The sequence below is a fragment of the Pecten maximus genome, chromosome 7, assembly GCF_902652985.1.
Source record: "Pecten maximus chromosome 7, xPecMax1.1, whole genome shotgun sequence".
Lineage (NCBI taxonomy): Eukaryota > Metazoa > Mollusca > Bivalvia > Pectinida > Pectinidae > Pecten > Pecten maximus.
Genome location: NC_047021.1, coordinates 17,653,591 through 17,680,341, shown reverse-complemented (window position 1 = coordinate 17,680,341; position 26,751 = coordinate 17,653,591). Strand labels below are relative to the sequence as shown.

The following is a 26,751-nucleotide window of genomic DNA, read 5'->3' as shown; positions in this document are numbered from 1 at the left end:
GTAGTTATCAATTAGTAGAGGTTATTGATTAAATCTCCTTTTGTTCCTACTAAATGAAATATCATGATCATTCCAGGTAAAGGAAATTGTAGTTAATTACTTCTGTATTTACATACATACTATTTAATGGTAATCTGAAAATGTTGTATAAATGCTTCAGTGGGAAGTTTCCACTCACGACAGTTTCAATGACTTAACTGAGGGCCCGGATAGATGTGTGTGAGGGGTCTGATAAAAGTGTGAGGGGCCGGGAAAAAAAGTTTGGGAGGGGCTGGAAAAAGTGTGCAAGGAGGTGCAAGTGGTCATATTTATCATTTGAAATGGTCTGTATTTGAAGGCTTGGTGAGGACTTGCAAACTCATAAAACAACTCAACATATTCCTAACATATTTCAACAATAACATTTAATGAAATCAGAATAATACTGCCACCTTATTGACTGGAAAGATTATCAAATTTCTTACCTGTCTGTAGTCAATAGGGGACAGTCTTACAATTTGAGAAAAACTTTTCTTAGTAATATCTCAAATCGTTTGATATTTCAGTATATAAATACACAACCTTCATACACAATCTGACTTGGTTATATATATTGTCTAACCAACGGCTAATTAATCCTTCTCCATCGACAGACCTAATATAAAGAATCGAACATTCTCACTTTGTAACTTTTTTTTTTAAATTTTAGTTAAATCTGTAAAATTTACTTAGGAAATATCCTGGAGAATAACCTTTTCTGCAGCGACATGACAACATATCCATTTTTTATATTACTCTAATGATGGTAACAATTGTTTAAGGAGCATGTTATCGTTGTATGCTACTGTGAAGTTATTTTTGCCTTCTGCATCCCTTCTGCTTCATTATTTTGAATCTTTCCTGTCAGTACCCTAACATATATACCAGTAAACTAGGAAAAGTGTTACAGATCAATAACTTCTGGGATAAAATCAAAGGAAAATGTAGCATGTACACGACACATTCCTTCGTGGATATGTATATTTCATTATGCTAAAGCTTAGTCTGTTTATACATATTTTCCGATGCAAATGGATGAAAATTGATTCACTAATGACATTTTTAAAACCTACAGTACTGTGTATATATTGGAGTAGCTTAAAGGCTGAATTATAAATATGTTAACAATATACTTTATATCATTCTTAAGTTTCAAGTTCTCAATCACGTTCTGGTAACAATTTAAAATCTTATAAATTGGCACAGATTTAAAAACCCATCGAACCAGTTACTCAATTTAAGTTCCATTTTGGAGAATGCAAACGTACGTCCACCTATTTTTGTCTGAAGTTTGTCGATTCAATGTTTGTCCACAAGTTGTTATTAGAGATTGAGTATACACAAAGCCAGATTATAGACTTAGGTGAGTTTTGATATACCTATGTATATCGGTGGCTGTTGACCGATTGATACAGGTTCCATTAGGCTAACCAAAATAGTCTATTGTGTTTCAATCTAGTATTAAGCCCGATAGAAATTTAAAGCGCTGTAAAAAATAATTGGCATATCTATATCTGAAAAAACAAACGAGTGGGTTGTGAACACTTTAAGATTAAAATTTGGCATTCTCTCTCAATTGATACTGTTTTGTTAGTGTTCCTATAGAGATTCAACTCAAACATGTCACACCCTCACTTCATTTGAAATTAACACAACAAATTTCTTTAAAAGTGTACAGATCCAATATGTGCCTCCTCAAACAAAACCACATATGTATATACATTTAAAAGCTATATTTACAACGTCATGTACTTTGACTATATATATACTTGCAAGATAATCAATCTTGACAGTACGTTCCATTCTACTTAGCTATAAAAGTTGGAATCAGCATGTGGGGAAGTAAATTTGTTAGAGACTGGCATATTTATACCCTCTTTATCATGAATTTAAAACATATTCTAATCAAAATAAGTGTCAATTCAAATATTTGTGTCCCAATATGTAGACCGAGTCATTACTTTCAACATATTTGAATACTGCTGTACTAGCTTATATATGAAGCATAGGTGACTGGTAGAAGATAGTAACTGATAAATTGACGGTTTGGTCAACCATCAATGTACAAAAAACTTTACTGGAGAAAGTTATTATTTCTATCAAATTCTTCATATGTACAGCAAAAGCAGTAAAAACCCTCAAACTGTAATATTTTTCATTCATTTGATGTCTGTAGCCTTGTATAATTCAAATTCTACCATGTTTGCTATGTAACGCCAGTTTTTTGATTGGTTTAAAACCATGTATTATTTTCCAATAACCCACGCTCGTGCCAATAATACACGGTCGTGAGTCATGGCTGTTACAATTTTAAATATCTAATATTCACCGGTCTCATAAAAGGTTACTATAGCCGAGTGGGCTAATGGGTTAGTCTTTCAATATATTTTTATCACGACGCGAGTTCGGATCCTACGGAGGCTCCCCCCCCCCTCTCTTTTTTTCTTCTTTTTTTCTTTTTTTTTTTATCCTTTTTTTTAAATTTTCAAAATCAATGCCATATGATAGATGCTCTTGATCGTAGTACTGTTTTGCCTGTATATTTCACCAACAAATAATGCAATACTCAAGAAATAAATTACAAGGTTTTCCCGGGGTTTCTTTGCTGTTTTTCTATTAGAAAGAGGTCGATCTCAGAACTAAACAGTACATGGTAGAATAGAAATAATCAACTTTGACTCGTGTATTGTTGCAGGATATACAACTCGGACTCGGTTGCAGGATATACAACTCGGACTCGGATATTTTGCAATTTTAATTAATAACTCAGGCCTGCGGCCTTCGTTATTAATTTAATTGCAAAATATCCTCGTCCTCGTTGTATATCCTGCAATAATACACGAATCATCGTTAATTATTTCTTAAATTTACAAACATTTGTACATACTACACCTGTTTTAAGGAAATATGTTAATCAAACCTCCTGCTGTCACAAGACTGATAGACAATTAATAGATTACTATTAAAAAGATACGCAAAATTATTCCTTTGTAATTATGAAGATCCCTAATTCAAATATTGAAGATCGAAGACGAAGGAGATGTGGGGTTTCCCCAAAGACCATCAAGCAGCTACAATATGAGACATGGGGTTTCCCCGAAGACATACAATAGATATTAGTTCTAACGCAGCCAGCTCTCACTAACTTGAGTATCGAGGCATCATTAAAATATAGATAATATTTCCATTCTGCATAGGGAAAATACTTGTGTACTTTTGCATTCAGATCTCAACAAGATGGATAATTAAAGATCTAAGCAGCAACTGGAACAAACAGACAAAATTCAGGGGGAAAATACAGACTGCGAAATCTGAAAATGCCAAAAATTTCTATCATGTAAATGAATGTCGCCCAGCAATCACCTCATATACATGCATCCAGGCATCAATGCAAATAACCAAATGGAAGAAGTAGTAGAAATTCTAAGACGTTAATCTGAATTCATCAATATTTCATTGGAAATGGGTCTCGAGTAGGCCCCTGGCTTATCTGATGGTCAATGTGTGGATCACTCGATCAATACAGACTCTCGTGATCGGACACTGATCAAACGTACAGTCCCTTGCACAATCATGCTAAAAAACCATACCTAATACAAGTTCTTATCTCATAGGTTTTTAAATTTTAACTGATGATAAAGGTTTGTACTTAGAGCAATGAATCCGAAGATTTTGTTTGGTGTTTAACATCCTTTCAGAAGCCAGATTCACTGGAGAAAGGGATGTCCATGGATGAATGGGTCTAGAGGAGGCTATTTTATAGTACTGTCACACCGAAATGTACTAAGTTGGACCATAGATGATTGGGTCAATCAGTGCTTATTTTATAGTACTATCACATTGAAATGTACTTCAAACTGGACCACAGATGATTGGGTCTAGAGGGGGTTATTTTAAAGTGCTGTCATTTAAAGATTTCAGCATTTTTGACCCCTGTGACCTTAAATGTGGGTCAATGTCATTCATTTGAACAAACTTGGTGGCCCTTCACCCTAGCATGCCACATGACCTCTGTGACTTTAGGTTTTTGAGAAGAAGTTGTTTTAAGGAAAAAATTGATGCAGGATGGCTGGACGGCGGATGCTGCACCACGGCATAGTTTAGTTCACTTGCCATTTGGGCAGGTGATCTAATAATAAAAAAAAATCTGATGACATACCAATACAGGATTAATAGCATCCTAATATATAAGTACCAGGTATGTAGAATATGTTGATATCAAAACAGAGGACAATAGCATCATACCAAGGTTCAGTTCTAGACCCTGGAATTCTATAATCCTACAGGTTACAGTATGTAGATATATGAAAATTTTAACCAAGGATGTGAGCATCATGCCATTAGGTTCTGGACCGAAATTCTACACTCCACCTGGCACAATATCTTTATCCTTTATACCTGGTATCCACATACTGATTGAGTACTCTTTTGTCCCATCACAGATTTTATTCCATAAGTAAAATCTTAAATCCTTTCTTTTAAACACTATATATCTACAAGATACAGTATATATAGCTATGGTGGACAGCCTTCCTGAAATGTTACTACACAGAATGTAGATCAGGTTAAAACAAATCTCAGCAAATAAGCCAATTAGAAAAACTCTGTCAGATCAAACCGAATTGGTCTCCAGGAAGTGCCTGTTGTGTTTTCCCCAAGTGAACATCAGAAGTACAGTTCAGACATGTCCTTGTCCTTACCCCTTCTTTATCTGCTCGATCATATGTCATATCAACTGTGTATCTTTTGGATATGTTTACATATCGTAAATATGCAATACAATGTATTTATATTTTGTAAATAAACACAAGAGGCCCAATGGGCCTGACTGAATAACCCTGAGTACAGGTCAATGTCATTTCTGATCACAAATTGTATCATACGTGTCATCCCAGAAATATTCCAGCTTAATAACTAACTTCTAGGCCTTGTTTAATCAGAATAAAGCATTAACAAAGGATAAGGTGCAATAAGGGCCATTTTTGGCCCCAAAATTTAGAGAAATTAAACTGTGACAATTAGTTTAAGTGTATGCCTCAATAAGAAGTTGAATAAACGTAGTTCTAGGGGACAATTTTCGTTTTTTTTAAATAATTGTCAAAATCTAACAAAAAATGAGTTTACTTGACGCCGATATGCGGGATTTAGGCATTTTGTTGGAAATTTCACTCAGGAAAACTTAAATTTGAGATTGGCCGCATGGATGTCCCAGCATCATATTTTGCCAATGGAACAAAATAAAAATGTTACGTGCATGTGTTGAATTTTATGCTGGGACATCAATGCGGCCAAATCCTAAAAAGAAAAAAACGACGATTGCCCCCGACGCTGTTGCCATGAGGTATACTGTATTAAAAAAACGACCGGAAAGCACGGTTTTCAGAAGTCCGGAAGACAACTCAAATAGAAAATAATCATCTTGTTAAAATCAAAACAAAATTCATTTTATCCGTATTGTTGTTCAAAATAATATGTATAATTTATATTTTCGAAATAAATATAAAATATTGACTTTCAAGGCATATTTTTATCTCGCAAAACATAAACTTAATTCCGGAAAGCGTCACCACCATGGCTGTTTCGTTATATTGTAATAGACCGGCATCGAAGACGTGTTTGTTTACATTATTTCGCGATGACAGAAGAGAGAACTGATCGTCCTCCTTGAAGTTTGGCTGATGGATTTGTTCAACAGAAGATGTTAGCAGTAGAAACAGGTATTTAAGCGTTGATCTGTTCCCAAAATCTGACCAAAGTGCAAGTTTCTTCCGTATAAAGTGGCCTTTTCTTTCAGTCCTGTCATTAACATACACATACAATGTACAGTGCTGCTTTCGATCGCTCGGTCGCCGTGGCTTTAACTACGACAGGCCCAACAGTACATCCCCTAGTGTTTGCTGTTTTTCGTTATCAATAAAGAATTGTTTTTATGTTATGATCATGGTAGATCTATACAAATCATTTGAAAAGAAAGAAAATTATGTGTTTCTTCTGCTGCCCCGACGCGGGCAGACGACAGCTGCAAAGTGTTTCAGTGTTTACATCTTCAAAAACGGCTACACTGACCGTCGTAGGACAGGTTTATTAGAAGATTATGTATAAAATACCATGATTTTTATAATAACTGTAATGTTAAGGTACTCGTACAGTTTAAATAGTCGAAAATCGAAAAATGTGGTTGTAAATGGAACGTGAAAAATTTACGCTGCTGGCTTTTACTTCCAAACGTATAAATTGCATTTAAACTTTGAATTATGACATTCCGCCAGCGTGGTCGAGGGGTTGAATGATTGGCCGCAGTGCACAAGATCGCGGGTTCAAGACCGCTTGACGACATATTTTTTTTCTTTTGGAAATTAAAATGACCTTTTTTTCTTTCTCTTTTTTTTTTTTTAAATCTTCCAAGTATGTCTGTGAAATTCGTTTTATAATTTAATATTAAAAAATCAAATAATTTTACTTCTTTTAAGCCAAATCTAGATCAGAATTTTGTCTTTTAAAAAAAACAAAAAAAACCATGATTTCCCAAATTCAGTGTTATATTTGTGTTATTAATGTTTTTATGACCTGATTTGAGTTTTCACTTAAATTTTGGTTATGTGACATTAACCAGGAATGCAGAAAAGTATTTAAGCATTTAAAATAGGTCAATACTAAATTATTTAGTACAATTAATGTATTAAAATCATTTCAAACTAGTTTTCATTAAACCCTGTTGTATTTTCTCGATTAAAAAAGCATGGGCTATACTATATATATATATTAACCACTAAATTGACAAAATATGTAAAAAGAAATTAATATTTGTTAACTTATACTAAAATATTATTTATGATTTGTATTGCAGAATGCCAGGGACCGGGCCTAAGTCTTTTCAATGCGTTGCTTGTGGCAAACGTACACGGCCAAAAGAAAGAAGATTTGTGAACACTGATGTCTACAAAGGCTTTATTCAGCATTTAACCATAGAAGTTGCAGCAAATGACGTAACATGTCAAACATGTTTTGTGAAATACAAAAGGTCAGCAAAAACTGTAAAACCTAAGTTGTGTGAAAATGTGACTGATAGTGAAGATACACCAAAAGATCCGAACTATGTTCCACCGCCTAAAAAACCTAGAAATGATAACCAATTTAAAAGTCCTCAAAATATTCCATTACCCATTTTGTCATCTGGTAACAGTCATTCCACCTGCTGTATATGCAAAAAGAGAGGTTCAAAATTGATGACAGTTTCCATCGACTGCAGAACTAGACTATTTGTAGAAAAGGGTCATCTGCTTCTAGCTGGATCTAGATGTTGCTGTAAACACCTTGATTCAGATAAATATTTCAATGAAGAGGCACTTTGCTCTGTGACCGACAACTCGACGAATTCTCAGGAAGGCAGCACATATTTCAATAAAACTGATATTTCGTCACTAATTGCAAACATAAGAGCTATTGCAGTGCGAAATGAACGATACCGAATTGACTTTGATAATAACCATTCTTTAACTGATGCTGATTATCAGAATCTCACAGGCATTACAAAAGCTGACTTCAATGACTTGTGCTTACTTTTATCGAGTAGCACATCCATTAGATGTACAAAAAACCGAACAAGTAGAACATGTATTGCGTTATTGCTCGTTAAATTGAGAACAGGTATGTCAAACCGACTACTGTCCACTTTATTTAATATAGGAAAATCTAGTGTGCGCAGGGCGATTATGAGTGCAAGACAATTTCTTTCTGTTAATTTCACACCAAGAAATGTGGGATTCCAGCATGTAACACGAGATGACGTAATTGAACACCATACAAGACCACTAGCGCAAGAATTGTTTGGCACCATGATCAACAAACCAGCTATATTAGTTGTGGACGGCACATACATATACATTGAAAAGAGTAACAATTTTCAATTTCAACGAAGATCTTACAGCATACATAAAAATAGACCACTCGTCAAACCCATGGTAATCGTAACAACAACTGGGTACATCGTTTCTATTCTGGGACCATATCACGCCGATTCAAAAAACAACGATGCTTCCATACTGAAACACAATATCAAGACCAACATGGAGAACATGAAGGATTGGCTGCAGACAGATGACCTCCTAGTTGTGGACAGAGGATTTAGGGATTCCCTGGAGTTTCTGAGTGAACTCGGAATAAAGTACCAGATGCCAACATTCCTTCAGAAAGGTCAAAAACAACACACAACAGAAGAGGTAATATTACAAAATATTCAATGTTATTACTATGAGTATAAACCTACAATTTAATTAAGTAATACAATTACCTAGAGGTTGTTCCATTGCAATTCTTCTGTGACATAAACAATTATAATTAGTGTTGTGTTGATGCTCCCAACATTACCAAATATTGTGCAGTCATCATACATTTTGAAAAAAAAATGTATGGAATGTAAACATAAATAAGTATTGAACTTTTATACATCATGTCAATATGAATGCCAGATGTTTGCAGACAAACGCATCATATAGAGCTACTGAGAACTGTATCCATATTATTTACATGTTTATACACTTGTTGGGGAACATCTGTCACTTTGATTAAATATGTTCAGAATGTCATAAATAGAAAAAATATTTAAAGTGTTTGTGTTATGTTCTGTTCCAGGCCAATGCTTCTCGACTCGTTACAAAAATACGATGGATAGTCGAGTCAGTAAATGGAAGGTTGAAGCAGTGGCGATATCTTCAGAATGTCATGCCGAACACACAGATACCAGCCATCGGCGACTACGTGCGGCTTGTTGCAGCCCTGTGCAACCGCTACCGAACACCACTCAACACCGGCACAACTGAAGGTGACCAACTGGTAGCAGCTAAGATGAAGGTAATAAAAACTTAAATAGATAAACTAGTATACACTATATCTCATGAGTCGGACTGTGTATTACCATAATTTTTGTCACTAGAGTTGATTAATTTTACATTTGTAGAGACATCTCTTTGCAAAAACTTAACATTATCGTTATATCAAAAAATGGTTATAAGGTTATTTTGAGTCTGGAATTGTGGCATGAATGATGAATGGATCAAAGTATCTGTTTTTTGTTTTAGGTTCTGGCGTCCAAGGGGAATGCTCTTCAGCAGCGTGTCCAGGAGGAGAATCTCGACATCCGAAATCACTCCTGGAAATCTATAGATGTTGCCGATGCTGTTGACCAGTTTCCCTCCATGTCAGAAGAAGACATCAGAAACCTGACTATAGGAGTGTACCAAGTGAAGCTTGCTCGTTCTTACACATCAGAGCACTTAAGCGAGGACGGCGACTACACAATCATGGTTAATGATGAGGTTAATGGTATGCTACGTGCCTGTATTCAAAGTCGACACACCAGTGCGAAGAAATATCTTCTTTGGATTGAGTACAGTCCCGCTGTTGTTTTAGGCTGGTTTTGTCAATGCAAGACTGGAGCTCGAGTTGTCGGCACATGCGCACACGTATCAGCTGTTGTTTGGTATCTGGGATATGCACTACATGTGGGAAGTGTTAGGGGCGTAAAAGACTGGTCTGCATTTCTGGAAGACGCTGCTAAGGTTCCAGAACTTGTAGACGGATCTGATAGCGACAATAGTGACCCGGAGGAGTGATAAGGTGTACGGTTTATTTTGGTGGATATTATGACATTGATATTTTATCATTTCTCATCGGACGTAATGTTGATTAGATGTTTTTTGTATCAGCTATGTGGTCACACATGTTAGTGGACATTTTGGTAAATATCTATATTTTCTCAAATGAAATCACTTAATTCCTGTAATATCAGGATTCATTAACCATTGGAAAATTATGTTCACCTTAATCATGCTACTTTGATTATATCTTGATTAACATGATATTTTGATGATATTCTATGACAACATTTTTTTTTTATATTCTGATAACATGCTATTTTGTTATTTTCTTGACATGATCCTTAAATACTCTAATGCCATAATGTTTTGTTGATAACATGATCCTTTAATATTCTGATGCCATGCTATTTTGTTGATAACATGATCCTTTAATATTCTGATGCCATGCTGTTTTCTTGATAACACTATCCTTTAATATGCTGATGCCATGCTGTTTTGTTGATAACATGATCCTTTAATATTCTGATGCCATGCTGTTTTGTTGATAACATGATCCTTTAATATTCTGATGCCATGCTATTTTGTTGATAACATGATCCTTTAATATTCTGATGCCATGCTGTTTTGTTGATAACATGGTCCTTTAATACTCTGATGCCATGCTGTTTTGTTGATAACATGATCCTTTAATATTCTGATGCCATGCTGTTTTGTTGATAACATGATCCTTTAATACTCTGATGCCATGCTGTTTTGTTGATAACATGATCCTTTAATATTCTGATCTATTTTGATGCCATGACCATTTGCTATTCTGATGACATGTTATGATTTTTTTATTAGATATTTTGATATCACGATGGCATTCTATATTTATTGTTGATGAAACAATACTTTGATATTCTAATAACATGCTATTTCATTGTTTTGATACTTTGATGATGTGTATAATAGTTTGATGGCATGATATGTTGATATGTGTTGATGATATTATTCTAATGGCATGATATTTCAATATTTTTGTTTATACATATGGTATCAAATGATAGAATTGGTTCACATAATGACTTATTGTTAATAATGTCATATAAAGTGTTAATATAAAATATTTAAACTGTTTCTTGGACTTTGTTATTCATCCTGCTGCAATGGAATTTTGTCAGAAGTGCTTAATATGTCATGAACATGAAACAGTCAGTCACTTTGATGAGAAATATCCATCAATGTACAATTCACAACGTACAACAACTAGTGGTTGTTCACCCCCTAGGTTAGTGGGAAGCTAGTGATCATATCCTTCAATTTTTACCACTAAACCATTTAACCAAAGACTGACACATTACTATTATGGTATTGTATGTGATGTTACAACCCTACTGTCTGTCTAACTTCCCTGATAAATAGCATTTTAACGGTTATTTAAAAAGTTATTTACTGATTCTTACGTTGTTTAAATCAACTTGTGATGTTTTGAAGTAATTTTGATGTGGTTGCTATGGTAAATATGTGGTTGCTAAGATCAAAATAGCCTTCTATAAAGTATCCATACCTCTATGAATGCCATGTACAATACTGAGTATACTAAAGGAAAAAACAAATAGTGTATTTATTGTAATTCGGTCCAGTAACAAGTAATTTTTATGGCAGAAATCATTGAAATTAGCAAAATTAGCATGCCTTTGTTGTTAGGCTGGTTGCTAGGCAACATAACACGGAAACGCATTAAATTTACTTTTTTTATAAAGCCCATATATCTATGCACCTTTGTTGCAAAAACAAAGAAAATCTATGATGGGGCCAAAAATGGCCCTTATTGCACCTTATCCTTTAACTACAGTGAATAAAAACATGTCAAGGTCATATTTTTTTGAAAACTGTATCAGGTTTGCCAAGGAACCTATAAACCAAATATCTTGTTTCTACACTATCTGGTTCATCAGAAGAAGTGGTTTGAATGTATTAACTTTTAACACCTGTGACACTGAATAAAGGTTAATGTAATTTCATTTTGCAAACTTTTCCCAGTGGGATCTAGGGAAACAACCAGCCAAATATCTTGATTCTAGGCCTTAAGATTAATCAGAAGAAGTTATCAGTGTTTTACATATTTGACCCCTGTGACCTTGAATATGGGCCAAGGTTCCTTATTTCGGCAAATTTTGTTGGGTGTCATCCAAGAAACCTACTTGTCAAATATCACAGTTCCATGCCTTTAGGTTTAGGTTTTTGAGAAGAAGTCTTTCAAAATGAAAAGTTGACAACTAACATATGACGGACGACAGACGGATGACAGATGCCCCAACATGATATAAGCTCACTTGCCCTTTCGGCAGGCAAAGTTAGAAATTTTATGTTTGCATACAGTAAATAATAATAGATTTACATTTTGTAAATAAACATGCAAATGTGTTAAGGATTGTTTTCATTTTATTATTTTAACTATTTCCAAAGGATTTTAAAACACCTGAATAACTATTCACAAGATTTAAAATAGTCTCGTCTCAGGAATCATAAAAGCATCTATCAAAATCATATCTCTGTAATTTTCTATTATTCACACAATATATTACACATGTATAGTATGACCTTGTTCCCACACATGAAGGTCACCTCTACAATCTTGCGGTCATATACAAGTTTTTTGTATCACAGGGTAACATGAGAGTTTTCATCTCTGATTTTTATGAAGGACAGTATCGCATATCATAGTATGTCTGCTAGATTCAGCTAGTATATAATCCTACTTCAGTTAACCTTCTCTGTAAATATTTATTCTGTAACTGACAATTTCATTCCACTTTCTGGTGGACCCTGAGTGCTTCATCACCTCGCCAGAATACAGTACTGACTGCTTCCTCGCCTCAACAGAATACAGTCCACTTTCTGATGTACATTGACAGCTTAGTCACCGTCAACATTATTATGACCTTTAGATTGACTGTTAGGTTATGTCTCCTATAAAAAGTAGCCATTTACACATGAAGTAGAAAACCAGGCAGATATCTATCAGGTGAGTGATAGGCCAGTATCTTGATAGCAATCAGCCCACTCTGATTTTCTAGCCTTTAATGCGGAGGAGGATCGGAGGAGGATCATAGTTTTGCACTTTAACTGTGAACAGACAGCTTTTAGTCATATAACCCAGTGACTATCCCCTAATGCGACCTGAAGAGCTCAACATCTATATCAGAATCTATATATAGGAAAAAATTACAATGCTCTACCACCAACTAGTAGGTTTCATCCTTTGCTGGGCTCTTTAGATAACAAGTAACTTTAATACCCGAGAGTCCGTCAAAGGGTGAAAGCTATAAGTTGGTTGTCAAACTTTGTTATTTCTTCCTATATAATTATCCATTCAATGGGGCACAAATTGTTTTCTCACTGTATATAAATTAATAAATAAATGATTTCTATTAATTAAGTTGTATTTACTTCCCTTGTGGGAGTTCTTAATCACAGGTGCTCAAAATTCAGCGGTGACATTGTTGATTGCCAACAGCATGACCATGTATTACCATGCAGCATTAGCCATGCAAGCATTATAATCCTGCGTCCAGACAACCTTTGGTATAAGAGTCGATTCCAGCACACGACACTCAGTGTGTTCCCAATAGGTTCTAAGAATATGGTAATTGTAGGTGACATAGTACACAAGATAAGTCTCAGACAATCTTCAGGAAATGTGAACAAGGAGCCATTTAGTCTATATACAATGGAAGGCAAAACCCAATTCCAGTACACGGACACTCCACAATCTTAGAAGTATCTTAATTTGTTAGTACTGATGGAGGACTAATAAATGAAGCTACGATATACAGTAAGAATGGGCTTTACATCTATATAGATGCATCAAAATTCTTTGTGTCACATGTGTCCCATACTTCTACATCAATTACGATGATCCCTTATCACAATGTGATCAGGTGTAGATTGAATGCCTGATTTCTATAATACTAAAAACTATTGTGAAGATGACATCAATGAATAATTGAAAATCAGCCCAATCTCATGAATACCAAATACTCATAATTATACAGTTATTCTTTAGTTTTGAAAACGTTTCACAGTTTAAAAGTAATTGAGATATATATCAAAACAGCAGAAAATTAATCAAGATCTACTTAATTGTCATCACCCTTTATTTTGCTGTAAAATGCTTCACTTCTCTACAAGTGCTTTATTGAGTGATATGTTGAACAGAAAATGTAAACTTATGGGCCATAACAAAGGTTTAAAGTATAACTGTAACATATTGTCAATAATCTATTATAGCTCCACATTTAAACTTTTGTATCAAAAGTTGACAAAGGGCAGTAACTCTGTACAAAATTGGCCATTTTATGGAGTATAAGAGATATACCCCAAACAAAAAGACAATCTAAAACACAAACTAACAGGTGGTATGTGTGCGAGTCCATTCTGTAGTCGTGGAAACCAATTAATTGATCAATGAGCAATCTCACACAAGGTGACCTTATTTTCATGTTCTGCTTGACTTTTTTTATGGTCTACATTAGCCCACAGCCTTTGGGAGAACAGACTTGTTCCTGCTGCTTGGATCCTACATATTAAGCTGTCCAATGTCTCAACCATTATAGCTATCTATCCAATATTGATTTTCCTTCTTTTCATCAGTGAAAATCTAATTACAATGCTATCAAAATGTATGTCTTTGATTGTTTTTCTGTGTTTCCTCATAGTTGGAGATTCTTGTTAATGGTGCTCTCCCCTTACAGAGACAATCCAAAAGTACCAAAATTGGAATTTGTAGTCTTAAGCTTGACATTCAGTTTAACATAGACAGGAAAAAATGACTTAATTGGCCTGTAGTCATTTCAATGTGAGTGGAGACAGTTATGCTGCTATGTCCAGGTATGACATGTCAGTGTGATAACACTTTAAAATGCCTTATGACCATTGGAACTGCCTTCCTATAACCTTTGCTGTCTCTGGTGAAGCTTTTATCACCTCTATAGTCTGCGTTGTATTATGTCTATACACAGTTTTCCCAGACTAGATATTGGATCTAGGGGAGGCCAATTACAGTCTTTAATGCCTTTGATGTATACTGGACATGACCAGGTAATAGCTATAGGCATCAATAATGGATTGGTCAGTGGTCAGAGTCCAAGCCATCTGATTGGTCAGTGCGAGTCCAAGCCATCTGATAGTTGGATGTCACGTGTAAAACTCACATATAACATCCTTTCCAAAAGCTCAGTGCAGTCTACCAGTGATGTTATCGTCCAACAGCTCAGTACAGTCTACCAGTGAGGTTATCGTCCAACAGCTCAGTACAGTCTACCAGTGAGGTTATCATAGTGAAAATCAACTTTCATGTGCAGACAAATAAATATCTATAAACTTCATGTAAGACTAAAGCTAAATGTTAAATATATCACAGACTAAAGCTTTAATTTATTGTAATGAAATAACAGTATGACCTTATATTACTGACCTAAGACTGAAACTTACTAGTACTACTGAAGGCCTGAGTCTCAAACTTACTACTTTTAAGACCTCATACTCACTCAGAGACTCAAACTTACTATTGAAGGCCTGAGTCTCAAACTTACTACTTTAGACCTCACACTCACTCAGAGACTCAAACTTACTACTTAAGGCCGGAGTCTCAAACTTACTTTTGAAGGCCTGAGACTCAAACTTACTACTGAAGGCCTGAGTCTCAAACTTACTACTTTAGACCTCATACTCACTCAGAGACTCAAACTTACTACTGAAGGCCTGAGTCTCAAACTTACTACTTTTAAGACCTCACACTCACTCAGAGACTCAAACTTACTACTGAAGGCCTGAGTCTCAAACTTACTACTTTAGACCTCATACTCACTCAGAGACTCAAACTTACTACTGAAGGCCTGAGTCTCAAACTTACTATTGAAGGCCTGAGACTCAAATTTACTACTTTAGACCCGAGACTCAAACTTACTACTTTAGACCTCATACTCATTCAGAGACTCAAACTTACTACTGAAGGCCTGAGTCTCAAACTTACTACTTTAGACCTCACACTCACTCAGAGACTCAAACTTACTACTGAAGGCCTGAGTCTCAAACTTACTATTGAAGGCCTGAGACTCAAATTTACTACTTTAGACCTGAGACTCAAAATACTACTGAAGACCTCAGACTCAAACTTACTACTTAAGACCCCAGACCTCTTTAAGTTCAACTTGAAAACATTAAAAATCAAAGCTTACATCTGAAAACACAACAGACTAAAGTTTACTTGTGAAAAAGGTACATTGCTCTCTGCTCCCAGGAATTTGTTCTGTGATCATGATATGGACATGATGAATTTAAGGTACAGTCTGCTTTTCTACATATACACAACTCATTATTGATTTGAAGTCCTCGTTTCCATACTTCTTTGAAGTAAACATGCCTATTTTCAATATAAATGTGTATTTTTTTCTGAATACAGGAACCATCAAACCCCATTTGCACTAGCCTGTTGAGCCATTGTCAATATGTGCATGCTAACTAACTACAGACAATGATATTCATCAGGTCATTTGAGAATTTCTGTTGCATAGGAAATAAAAAAAAAACAACATCTAACTTTGAACGACTAAATGACAGCACCCAGCTATCAAAACTTACTTCAATCATCAAAAATGGTTAACTGATTCCACAACAATGACACTGTGAATTATATTGGGTGATTACAGGACTAGAGACTGCTCTCTAGTGGAACCCTTATAAAGTGTTTTTACACGTAATCACTTTCTTTGTATGAATGTTGACGCATGCCTTTACAGGTTGAATAAAGATGTACAATATATATACAATTCTATATATACTTCTCACATTAGCTATCCTATTTTGGATCAAAATTTATAGACAGAAGCTCACCAAGACCAATAAAATTATTATTTATTTGCCTTTAAATATACCATAAAGAATACTACATTTGAAAGAAACAATTCTTGTGAGGTAAAATGTGCGGCAATCCAGGCTGTAACCATCGGAATACTGTGGATTCGTTACACTGAACACAGCCCTGTACTATCTCCTCTGACGGCAATCCAGGCTGTAACCATCGGAATACTGTGGATTCGTCACACTGAACACAGCCCTGTACTATCTCCTCTGAACAATACATGAGGACAAAATCACTCTTTTCTCTCCTGAAGAAAAATCAATATCACTCAACTCGCATTAAAGTTTTGAATTTAATAGAATACTGTAAAGCAAGGAATTTAAATTCGGCCATCAACTTTGGAAATTGGTTCACAGCAACTCTCTAATGGGGAATACTGCCTTACAATATGACCAAGTTTATTGGATTAAGTTCTCAAATAATCCAACATGACATTTGATTTTCATCAAATTAATCAATCTTTTCCATAAACATTGTAACAATGAAATTGTTTCATCCTAACAGCTGATTGGATGGTACTGAACACAGCCCTCAGAACTATCTCACTCTTAACTTAATACATTGAATCATTTAAAGTTATTTTTACATTTTCCTGGCAAATGTGCTCTCATAATGCTAACCTATAATTTGGTTTGTTTTTGTTTAACGTCCTATTAACAGCCAGGGTCATTTAAGGACGTGCCAGGTTTTGGAGATGGAGGAAAGCCGGAGTACCCGGAGAAAAACCACCGGCCAACGGTCAGTACCTGGCAACTGGCCCACGTAGGTTTCGAACTCGCAACCCAGAGGTGGAGGGCTAGTGATAAAGTGTCGGTACACCTTAACCACCAGGCCACCGCGGCCCCCTGCTAACCTATAATGATTTTGGCTATAAAATTTGTATCATTTATCAAACAATATGTCTGTCTGTTACAGTGCTTCACTGACTGAACTGAGGCAATCGTTTTAGCTATTTTTACCTGATCTAATATTGAACCAGATTCAGCCAATTGACTGGTATATGGTAATTTACATTCACCCAACAGACTGGTTTGGTAATTTGCATTCACCCAACAGACTGGTATGGTAATCAGCATTCACCCAATTGACTGCTATGGTAACTTGCATTCACCCAACAGACTGGTGTACATGTGGTAATTTTCTTTCACCCAACAGACTGGTATATGGTAATTTGCTTTCACCCAACAGACTGGTATGGTAATTTGCTTTCACCCAACAGACATGTATGGTAATTTGCTTTCACCCAACAGACTGGTATGGTAATTTGCTTTCACCCAACAGACTGGTATGGTAATTTGCTTTCACACAACAGACTGGTATGGTAATTTGCTTTCACCCAACAGACTTGTATGGTAATTTCCTTCACCCAACAGGCATGTATGGTAATTTCCTTCACCCAACAGACATGTATGGTAATTTGCTTCACCCTAACAGACATGTATGGTAATTTGCTTTCACCTAACAGACATGTATGGTAATTTGCTTTCACCCAACAGACATGTATGGTAATTTGCTTTAACCCAACAGACATGTATGGTAATTTGCTTTCACCCAACAGACATGTATGGTAATTTGCTTTCACCCAACAGACATGTATGGTAATTTCCTTCACCCAACAGACATGTATGGTAATTTCCTTCACCCAACAGACATGTATGGTAATTTCCTTCACCCAACAGACATGTATGGTAATTTGCTTTCACCTAACAGACTGGTAAGGTAATTTGCTTTCAGCTAGACACTTTATGTCATTAATTTTGTTTCTCCATCATGCCTTCTTTTGTACATACAGAGAAAATTGCATTTCAAATGAGTCACTAACCTAACAAATTTGTCTGATATATCTGTGAAAATATTTCTGTACACATATATAAAAACATTATTTAGGATATAATTTCACATTTTATTCTACATCAATAACAATCAATGAACAAAAGAAAACAAATCAAATGACCTTGATGATTTTGAATCTCGAACATTCATATCACAATCTGTATCAATCATCTGCCGTGGTCTCTTTATCATATGTACCAACATCTGTTTATAAAGATCAATTGATTTCCTTTGGATGGATTTCATAGACACATTTCCTGGTAAATAACCTACAGAACATGACCTAGACAACGGATGGCCTGGTTATACACAAATTAAATCATAGAGTCATCACTATTCTTGGAACAATAACTAACTTGTTATTACCAATATACAAAGACAGAAGAAAGGATCTGACAAGATGCTACATATTCAGGTCAAATTTCTTCCAAGCTTGGATACAGAGGCTGCACAATAATGAGAAATCTACATTAGGTCTGGTAGCTATTGACTGACAAATGTTAACTCTATTCAGAAATTGTAGTCCTTAACTTATACAGTGTGTCCATGCCAAGAACTTGTTAGTTAAGCTCTATAAACACTGGTAGTATCTATCAAGTTCTAATACATTTGGTTAGAGACATGTTTTTACAATAATAAACCTCATTATTCATGCCTTTAAGAATTAAATCCTTTTCTGTTAATCTAACGAACACCAATACCCCCTCCTCCTAACGAAATATCAACTCCAATCTAACGAACACCAATACCCCCTCCTCCTAATGAAATATTAACTCCAATCTAACAAACATCAAGACCTAATACTAAGTTTTCAGTATTCAATGAAACTAGAAAAATGACTGGTCAGGATAGGCCCGATCTTGTGGCTATATATCCATCACAGTTATCAAAAAATCATCAGCCAATATCGCTGAAGTTCAATTTAACATTAGACATTTGCACTTCAAAGGCAATTGCAAGTAGGAAACGAAATATACATTATACATGTAATATGATATGACTTCCACCTCTTTATACAAGAATACTCATTTGTAATGTTTAATTTGTTTTGTGTAATCTGGGGCCATTGTCAATGATCAAATTTGCACTTGACTTTAGGATCCAAATGGCCTTGAACTTCGACCCAGTGACCTTGATCATTGGTCAGCTGACATCTTGTTTAATCTGAACCATTCTTCATTTATATTGTCATGACAAAAAGTTCATCAGTGTAAAATTAGAAAATTTGACCTTGACATTTTATCTTTGGACCCAGACTCAATGATAAATTCCAAGCAATTTTTTCTTTGTAATGTCATTATAAAATGTTCATTAGTGAAAATAAAGATATGAAATTTAACCTTGACCATTGACCCTATGACCTGTGGTCAGTTAACATGTATGATTCCCATCAAATTTGCTATATAATTTCATAAAAGAAATCTTCATCAGTGAGAATTAAACAGTATAGTTGACCTTGAACTCTGACCTACTGACCTTCACCTTTGATAAGTTGATTAAATGTTTAATATATTGACCAACTTTATTTCATGATGGCATAGCAAAATGTTAACTATAAAGAAATTTAGAATTTGAATTTAATCTTTAACTAAAAAAGCTTAAGCTTTGGTCAGTTAATTGAAAGCTTGTGCGATTCTAATCAACTTTGCCTCATGACGTCATAACAAAATATTTACCAGGTCAGGGATGTAAAATTTGACAATGACATTTGACACAAGAACCTTAATCATTAGTAAGTTGAAAGCTTGTTTGATTCTGACCAACTTTACTTCATATGCTTCATAATGTCATAACAAAATTTTAACCAGTTAAGATATGTAAATCTGGCCTATAACTTTAACCTTATGACCGATGAATCCAATCAGCTGGAAAAATTACCAAGCAGAACTACGATGCATGAGAATCATGGAAAATTTTATAATTAAAAAAAAAAAAAAAAATCCATTTACGTTTCCATCAATATTGTGCCAACGAAAAAAAGACAGACAGATGAACAGACAAATGGTCAGAAAACCTGATTAATATAGGGAGCCTGCATCAAAGTCACTAATGAACATACAAAACTCTTGCAGACCCATATGACTGACTAGATATATGTATGACCTAGTTATAGGTCTTTCAACCCCTTGACCACTAATGGGTTTTGGTCTGGAGCAGATCCACTGACCCTAGTAGGATGGAACACAATCCTATATCTCAATAGCTGCAACTGTTAAACTGTGAAATGAGCAGCTAGTATTACATACGGCCACTTCAGTCCTCAAATTACGAGTGTACAGAAATGTCCAAACTTCTTTTTATAGAAATGGTTAGACTTTTGAAAATCACTCTTCCTGTTAGGTTTGGTAAGGATTATATGATAATGTCGTTATATGTGTACAGAAGTTTGTAGATTAGATATATCAATGCTGTCTATTATTTCCATATGGTCAGTATAGATGACTTAAGTCACAATTAGACTATAGTCTTACAAGTCTTGCTCTTTTAATTCCATTTGGACCTTAACCCTCCTAACTCCCTCAGGACCTATGATGCCTTCCTTAAATGAAGTAAAATAACTCATACAAATTATGTTCCAATAGAAAATGCCAAATGGTATTACATTAGAAATGGGTACATCAAACATGTTCTTGTATTATTTTTGTTCTAAAGTGGTCTTTAGGGCAGGTTTGGCATTGTTTGCAAAACATAAAAAAATATCAAGATGTATTTTTAATAGATAATTGAAATTTTGTCTTCAAAAGAACTGTTTCAAGATCCCTGTAGCTTAAAAGTCTACTGATCTGCTAATTCAGCTAACATCAATGAAAGCCAAGAGGGTAGTCGATAAGAATTAAGTAGGCAGTATTCTAACAGGGTATACGATCTCCTTCTCCAGGGGAGAACTCTATTTTACTAGTGTATCAGTGATACTTGTGAAGCCAAGACTGAGTTTTTTTTGTCAATTATTTCGAGGTATATTGCAAGTCACTGAGAGGAAGCAGAGGCCATTATATGTTAATGCCTAAGCTATACAGACTGATTAACCCAGGACTTATGAGACTGATGATTAACAAACTTAGTTAAAACAAAATATTCCTAGTCAAGTTGCCAATAATTTACCATGGTGACATGACCTGATCTGAAATAAATGATTACCAACGTGTCTGCTTGTGTACCATGTACCGTATTTGACCTAATAAGGGCGCAGGGCACGGGTAATTGACAGTTGGGGCGCCCTTATTAAGATTAGTTATTCTGAAGTTTTATGAAACAGACTATACCTTATAGCAGAATACCCAAGGCTGTGGAAACGGTAAAATATTCAGTTATAAAAATATTCCAGATGAAGATATTATCATATATTAAGCTTAAACATCACTTGAATATTCCTGTAAACTTGTAAACCATGCCAGCTGATCTTTAGACCAGAGAATGTGTGTTCCACCATTTATGTATTTATGTTCAAATGGAACTATTTTGTGTTCTATTTATAGACACAGGTGATTTCCCAGATCATATCAGACATCGTTTTCTTTGACCTAATAATTGATTTACAATGTCTTTTACTAGCTTTCTGTTCTGAGCAAATGTTATTTATCAACAAAAATGAAGTCTTTTACTTTACCTTCAAATAAAGATGGTAAGTTATTATTTGTATGTGTGTTTAGTTTTGGGTGCTCTTTGCACTGACATGTCATCTATAGGGATAGACAAAATGTGGCGAAAACATGTGTTCCAGTTACTTAATTTGCTGAAGAAAATTGAACACATAAAGTAGCAAAACTTTTCACATGAATTATTACTTTTGAACACCATTTTGACACTCAGTCAAAGATTAATTTCCTTGAAAAAAGGTAGGGGCGCCCTTATGAGGGCAGGCACCCTTATTAGGTCAAATACGGTATACGTCGCTCTAATAGATGAGTTTTACCTTCATTTCCTCCTCTTATACATAATACATGGTTTCTATATACTTCACATAGCCATCATCATTAAATTTATATACCAATCATTTCTACAAACTTTCGGGTCAATTGTAACATTGAACAGACACGCAACAGCTCATTCTTCCTGTATCACCCTACAGATCTTTGGGATGATACACATTTCACAACTAATCGTTACAATGTTCAGGATAGCTTCAAACCCATATTTTGCGATAAACTTTAACATTTATTTCACCTTAGAGCAATGACTCCATCCCCTACCCTACCCTTAACTCCCTCCGTGGGCATTATCACTGGTAAACTAAGTCCCACCCTTAACCCCCTCCATGGGCATTATCACTGGTAAACTAAGTCCCACCCTTAACCCCCTCCATGGGCATTATCACTGGTAATTTAAGTCCCAACCTATTAACCCCCTCTATGGGCATTATCACTGGTAATCTAAGTCCCACCCTTAACCCCCTCCATGGGCATTATCACTGGTAAACTAAGTCCACCAATTGCTACATAGTTGTTTAAAAATTTTTTTGTTGTGGCTGTAATCTGGGATTGACTGACAAATGTTAACTCTATTCAGAAATTGTAGTCCTTAACTTATACAGTGTGTCCATGCCAAGAACTTGTTAGTTAAGCTCTATAAACACTGGTAGTATCTATCAAGTTCTAATACATTTGGTTAGAGACATGTTTTTACAATAATAAACCTCATTATTCATGCCTTTAAGAATTAAATCCTTTTCTGTTAATCTAACGAACACCAATACCCCCTCCTCCTAACGAAATATCAACTCCAATCTAACGAACACCAATACCCCCTCCTCCTAATGAAATATTAACTCCAATCTAACAAACATCAAGACCTAATACTAAGTTTTCAGTATTCAATGAAACTAGAAAAATGACTGGTCAGGATAGGCCCGATCTTGTGGCTATATATCCATCACAGTTATCAAAAAATCATCAGCCAATATCGCTGAAGTTCAATTTAACATTAGACATTTGCACTTCAAAGGCAATTGCAAGTAGGAAACGAAATATACATTATACATGTAATATGATATGACTTCCACCTCTTTATACAAGAATACTCATTTGTAATGTTTAATTTGTTTTGTGTAATCTGGGGCCATTGTCAATGATCAAGTTTGCACTTGACTTTAGGATCCAATTGGCCTTGAACTTCGACCCAGTGACCTTGAACATTGGTCAGCTGACATCTTGTTTAATCTGAACCATTCTTCATTTATAGTGTCATGACAAAAAGTTCATCAGTGTAAAATTAGAAAATTTGACCTTGACATTTTATCTTTGGACCCAGACTCAATGATAAATTCCAAGCAATTTTTTCTTCGTAATGTCATTATAAAATGTTCATTAGTGAAAATAAAGATATGAAATTTAACCTTGACCATTGACCCTATGACCTGTGGTCAGTTAACATGTATGATTCCCATCAAATTTGCTATATAATTTCATAAAAGAAATCTTCATCAGTGAGAATTAAACAGTATAGTTGACCTTGAACTCTGACCTACTGACCTTCACCTTTGATAAGTTGATTAAATGTTTAATATATTGACCAACTTTATTTCATGATGGCATAGCAAAATGTTAACTATAAAGAAATTTAGAATTTGAATTTAATCTTTAACTAAACAAGAGGCCCATGGGGCCTGTACCGCTCACCTGGTTGGATTTGACCAAATGTCAAAATAATGTACATGTTCAATTTGTCAATACATATACAAAAATGTACTCTCTGAAAGACCATATGGATTATTTTTACACCATAATGGTGTTTAAAGAAACTAAGTCCCTTAGGGTGGGGAAAACCCCTTTGGCCTATTTTTACATAAGAATTGTGTTTATCTCTTAATGCCCAGCGATGATATACATAGTTATGGGATTGAGGGTCACAGTAACCATTTATGCAAAATCTGTTCCCCCATCACCACGGATGTTTCTGACCAAATTGGGTTCAAATCCATTTAAAACTCAAATCTCTATTTCCCCTATTTGGCCCCTCCCTTCAGGCCCCTTGGGGGTCAGAGTCAATATTTATATAAACTCTCTTTCCCCCTTCCCCTAAGGATATTCCAGACCAAATTTGGTTCAAATCCATTCGTAACTTAATAATTAATAGCGATTTAAAGGATTAACCCCTATTTTCCCTATCAGACCCCACTCCCCAGTCCCCTGGGGATTCAGAGTAAAAAATCATACCAACTCGGTTCCCCTTCTCCAATGAATATTCTTGACCATATTTGGTTAAAATCCATTTAAAACTTTATGACTAGTAGCAATTAAAAGACTAATCTCTATTTCCCCTACTTGGCCCTGCCCCTTAGGCCCCTAGGGGTACAGAGTAAAAATTCATATAAACTCTGTTCCCCCTCCCCTCAAGGATGTTCCTGACCAAATTTGGTGAAAACCTATTCAATACTTTAGGACTAGTCGCAATTTAAAGGAGTAACTCTATTTCCCCTATTTGGCCCCGCCCCTCAGGCCCCTGGGGGTTGAGAATAAAGATTTACACAAACTTTGTTCCTCTTCCCCTAAGGATGTTCCTGACCAAATTTGGTTCAAATTCATTCGTAACTTTATGACTAGTAACGATCTAAAGGAGTAACCCTATTTCCCCTATTTGGCCCCGCCCCTCAGGCCCTGGGGGTTCAGAGTAAAAATTTATATGAACTCTGTTCACCTTCTGCCAAGGATGTTCCTGACCAAATTTGGTTCAAATTCATTCATAACTTCATGACTAGTAGCGATTTAAAGGAGTAACTCTATTTCCCCTATTTGGCCCCACCCCTCAGGCCCCTGGGGGTTCAGAGTAAAAATTTATACAAACTCTGTTCCCCTTCTGCCAAGGATGTTACTGACCAAATTTGGTTCAAATTCATTCGTAACTTTATGACAAGTAGCGATTTAAAGGAGTAACCCTATTTCCCCTATTTGGCCCCGCCCCTCAGGCCCTGGGGGTTCAGAGTAAAAATTTATACAAACTCTGTTCACCTTCTGCCAAGGATGTTCCTGACCAAATTTGGTTCAAATTCATTCATAACTTCATGACTAGTAGCGATTAAAAAGAGTAATTCTATTTCCCCTATTTGGCCCCGCCCCTCAGGCCCCTGGGGGTTCAGAGTAAAAATTTATACAAACTCTGTTCCCCTTCTGCCAAGGATGTTCCTGACCAAATTTGGTTCAAATTCATTCATAACTTTATGACTAGTAGCGATTTAAAGGAGTAACCCTATTTCCCCTATTTGGCCCCGCCCCTCAGGCCCCTGGGGGTTCAGAGTAAAAATTTATACAAACTCTGTTCCCCTTCTGCCAAGGATGTTCCTGACCAAATTTGGTTCAAATTCATTCATAACTTTATGACTAGTAGCGATTTAAAGGAGTAACCCTATTTCCCCTATTTGGCCCCGCCCCTCAGGCCCCTGGGGGTTCAGAGTAAAAATGTATACAAACTCTGTTCCCCTTCCCCCAAGGATGTTCCTGACCAAATTTTGTGAAAATCCATTCAATACTTTAGGACTAGTAGCAATTTAAAGAAAAAGTTGACGGACGCCGGACGCCGGACGCCGGACGCTGCACCATGGCATAAGCTCACCGGCCCTTCGGGCCAGGTGAGCTAAAAAGCTTAAGCTTTGGTCAGTTAATTGAAAGCTTGTGCGATTCTAATCAACTTTGCCTCATGACGTCATAACAAAATATTTACCAGGTCAGGGATGTAAAATTTGACAATGACATTTGACACAAGAACCCTAATCATTAGTAAGTTGAAAGCTTGTTTGATTCTGACCAACTTTGCTTCATATGCTTCATAATGTCATAACAAAATTTTAACCAGTTAAGATATGTAAATCTGGCCTATAACTTTAACCTTATGACCGATGAATCCAATCAGCTGGAAAAATTACCAAGCAGAACTACGATGCATGAGAATCATGGAAAATTTTATAATTTAAAAAAAAAAAAAAAAAATCCATTTACGTTTCCATCAATATTGTGCCAACGAAAAAAAGACAGACAGATGAACAGACAAATGGTCAGAAAACCTGATTAATATAGGGAGCCTGCATCAAAGTCACTAATGAACATACAAAACTCTTGCAGACCCATATGACTGACTAGATATATGTATGACCTAGTTATAGGTCTTTCAACCCCTTGACCACTAATGGGTTTTGGTCTGGAGTAGATCCACTGACCCTAGTAGGATGGAACACAATCCTATATCTCAATAGCTGCAACTGTTAAACTGTGAAATGAGCAGCTAGTATTACATACGGCCACTTCAGTCCTCAAATTACGAGTGTACAGAAATGTCCAAACTTCTTTTTATAGAAATGGTTAGACTTTTGAAAATCACTTCCTGTTAGGTTTGGTAAGGATTTATATGATAATGACATTATATGTGTACAGAAGTTTTTAGATCAGATATATCAATGCTGTCTATTAT

General features: G+C 35.6%; 2 protein-coding genes across 2 annotated transcripts in view; one reads left to right on the top strand and one right to left on the bottom strand.

Annotated features, from left to right (window-relative positions):
- Window positions 1-26,751, bottom strand: part of LOC117331793 (F-box/LRR-repeat protein 5-like) — an 85,275-nt gene that overhangs the window by 4,314 nt on the left and 54,210 nt on the right. The gene's annotated exons all lie outside the window — the stretch shown is intronic.
- Window positions 5,261-9,629, top strand: LOC117331098. The gene is made up of 4 exons (XM_033889692.1): window positions 5,261-5,735; window positions 6,866-8,237; window positions 8,650-8,868; window positions 9,096-9,629. Exons 2-4 carry the CDS (start codon window positions 6,867-6,869, stop codon window positions 9,627-9,629), a joined length of 2,124 nt encoding a protein of 707 aa, XP_033745583.1. The 5' UTR covers window positions 5,261-5,735; window position 6,866.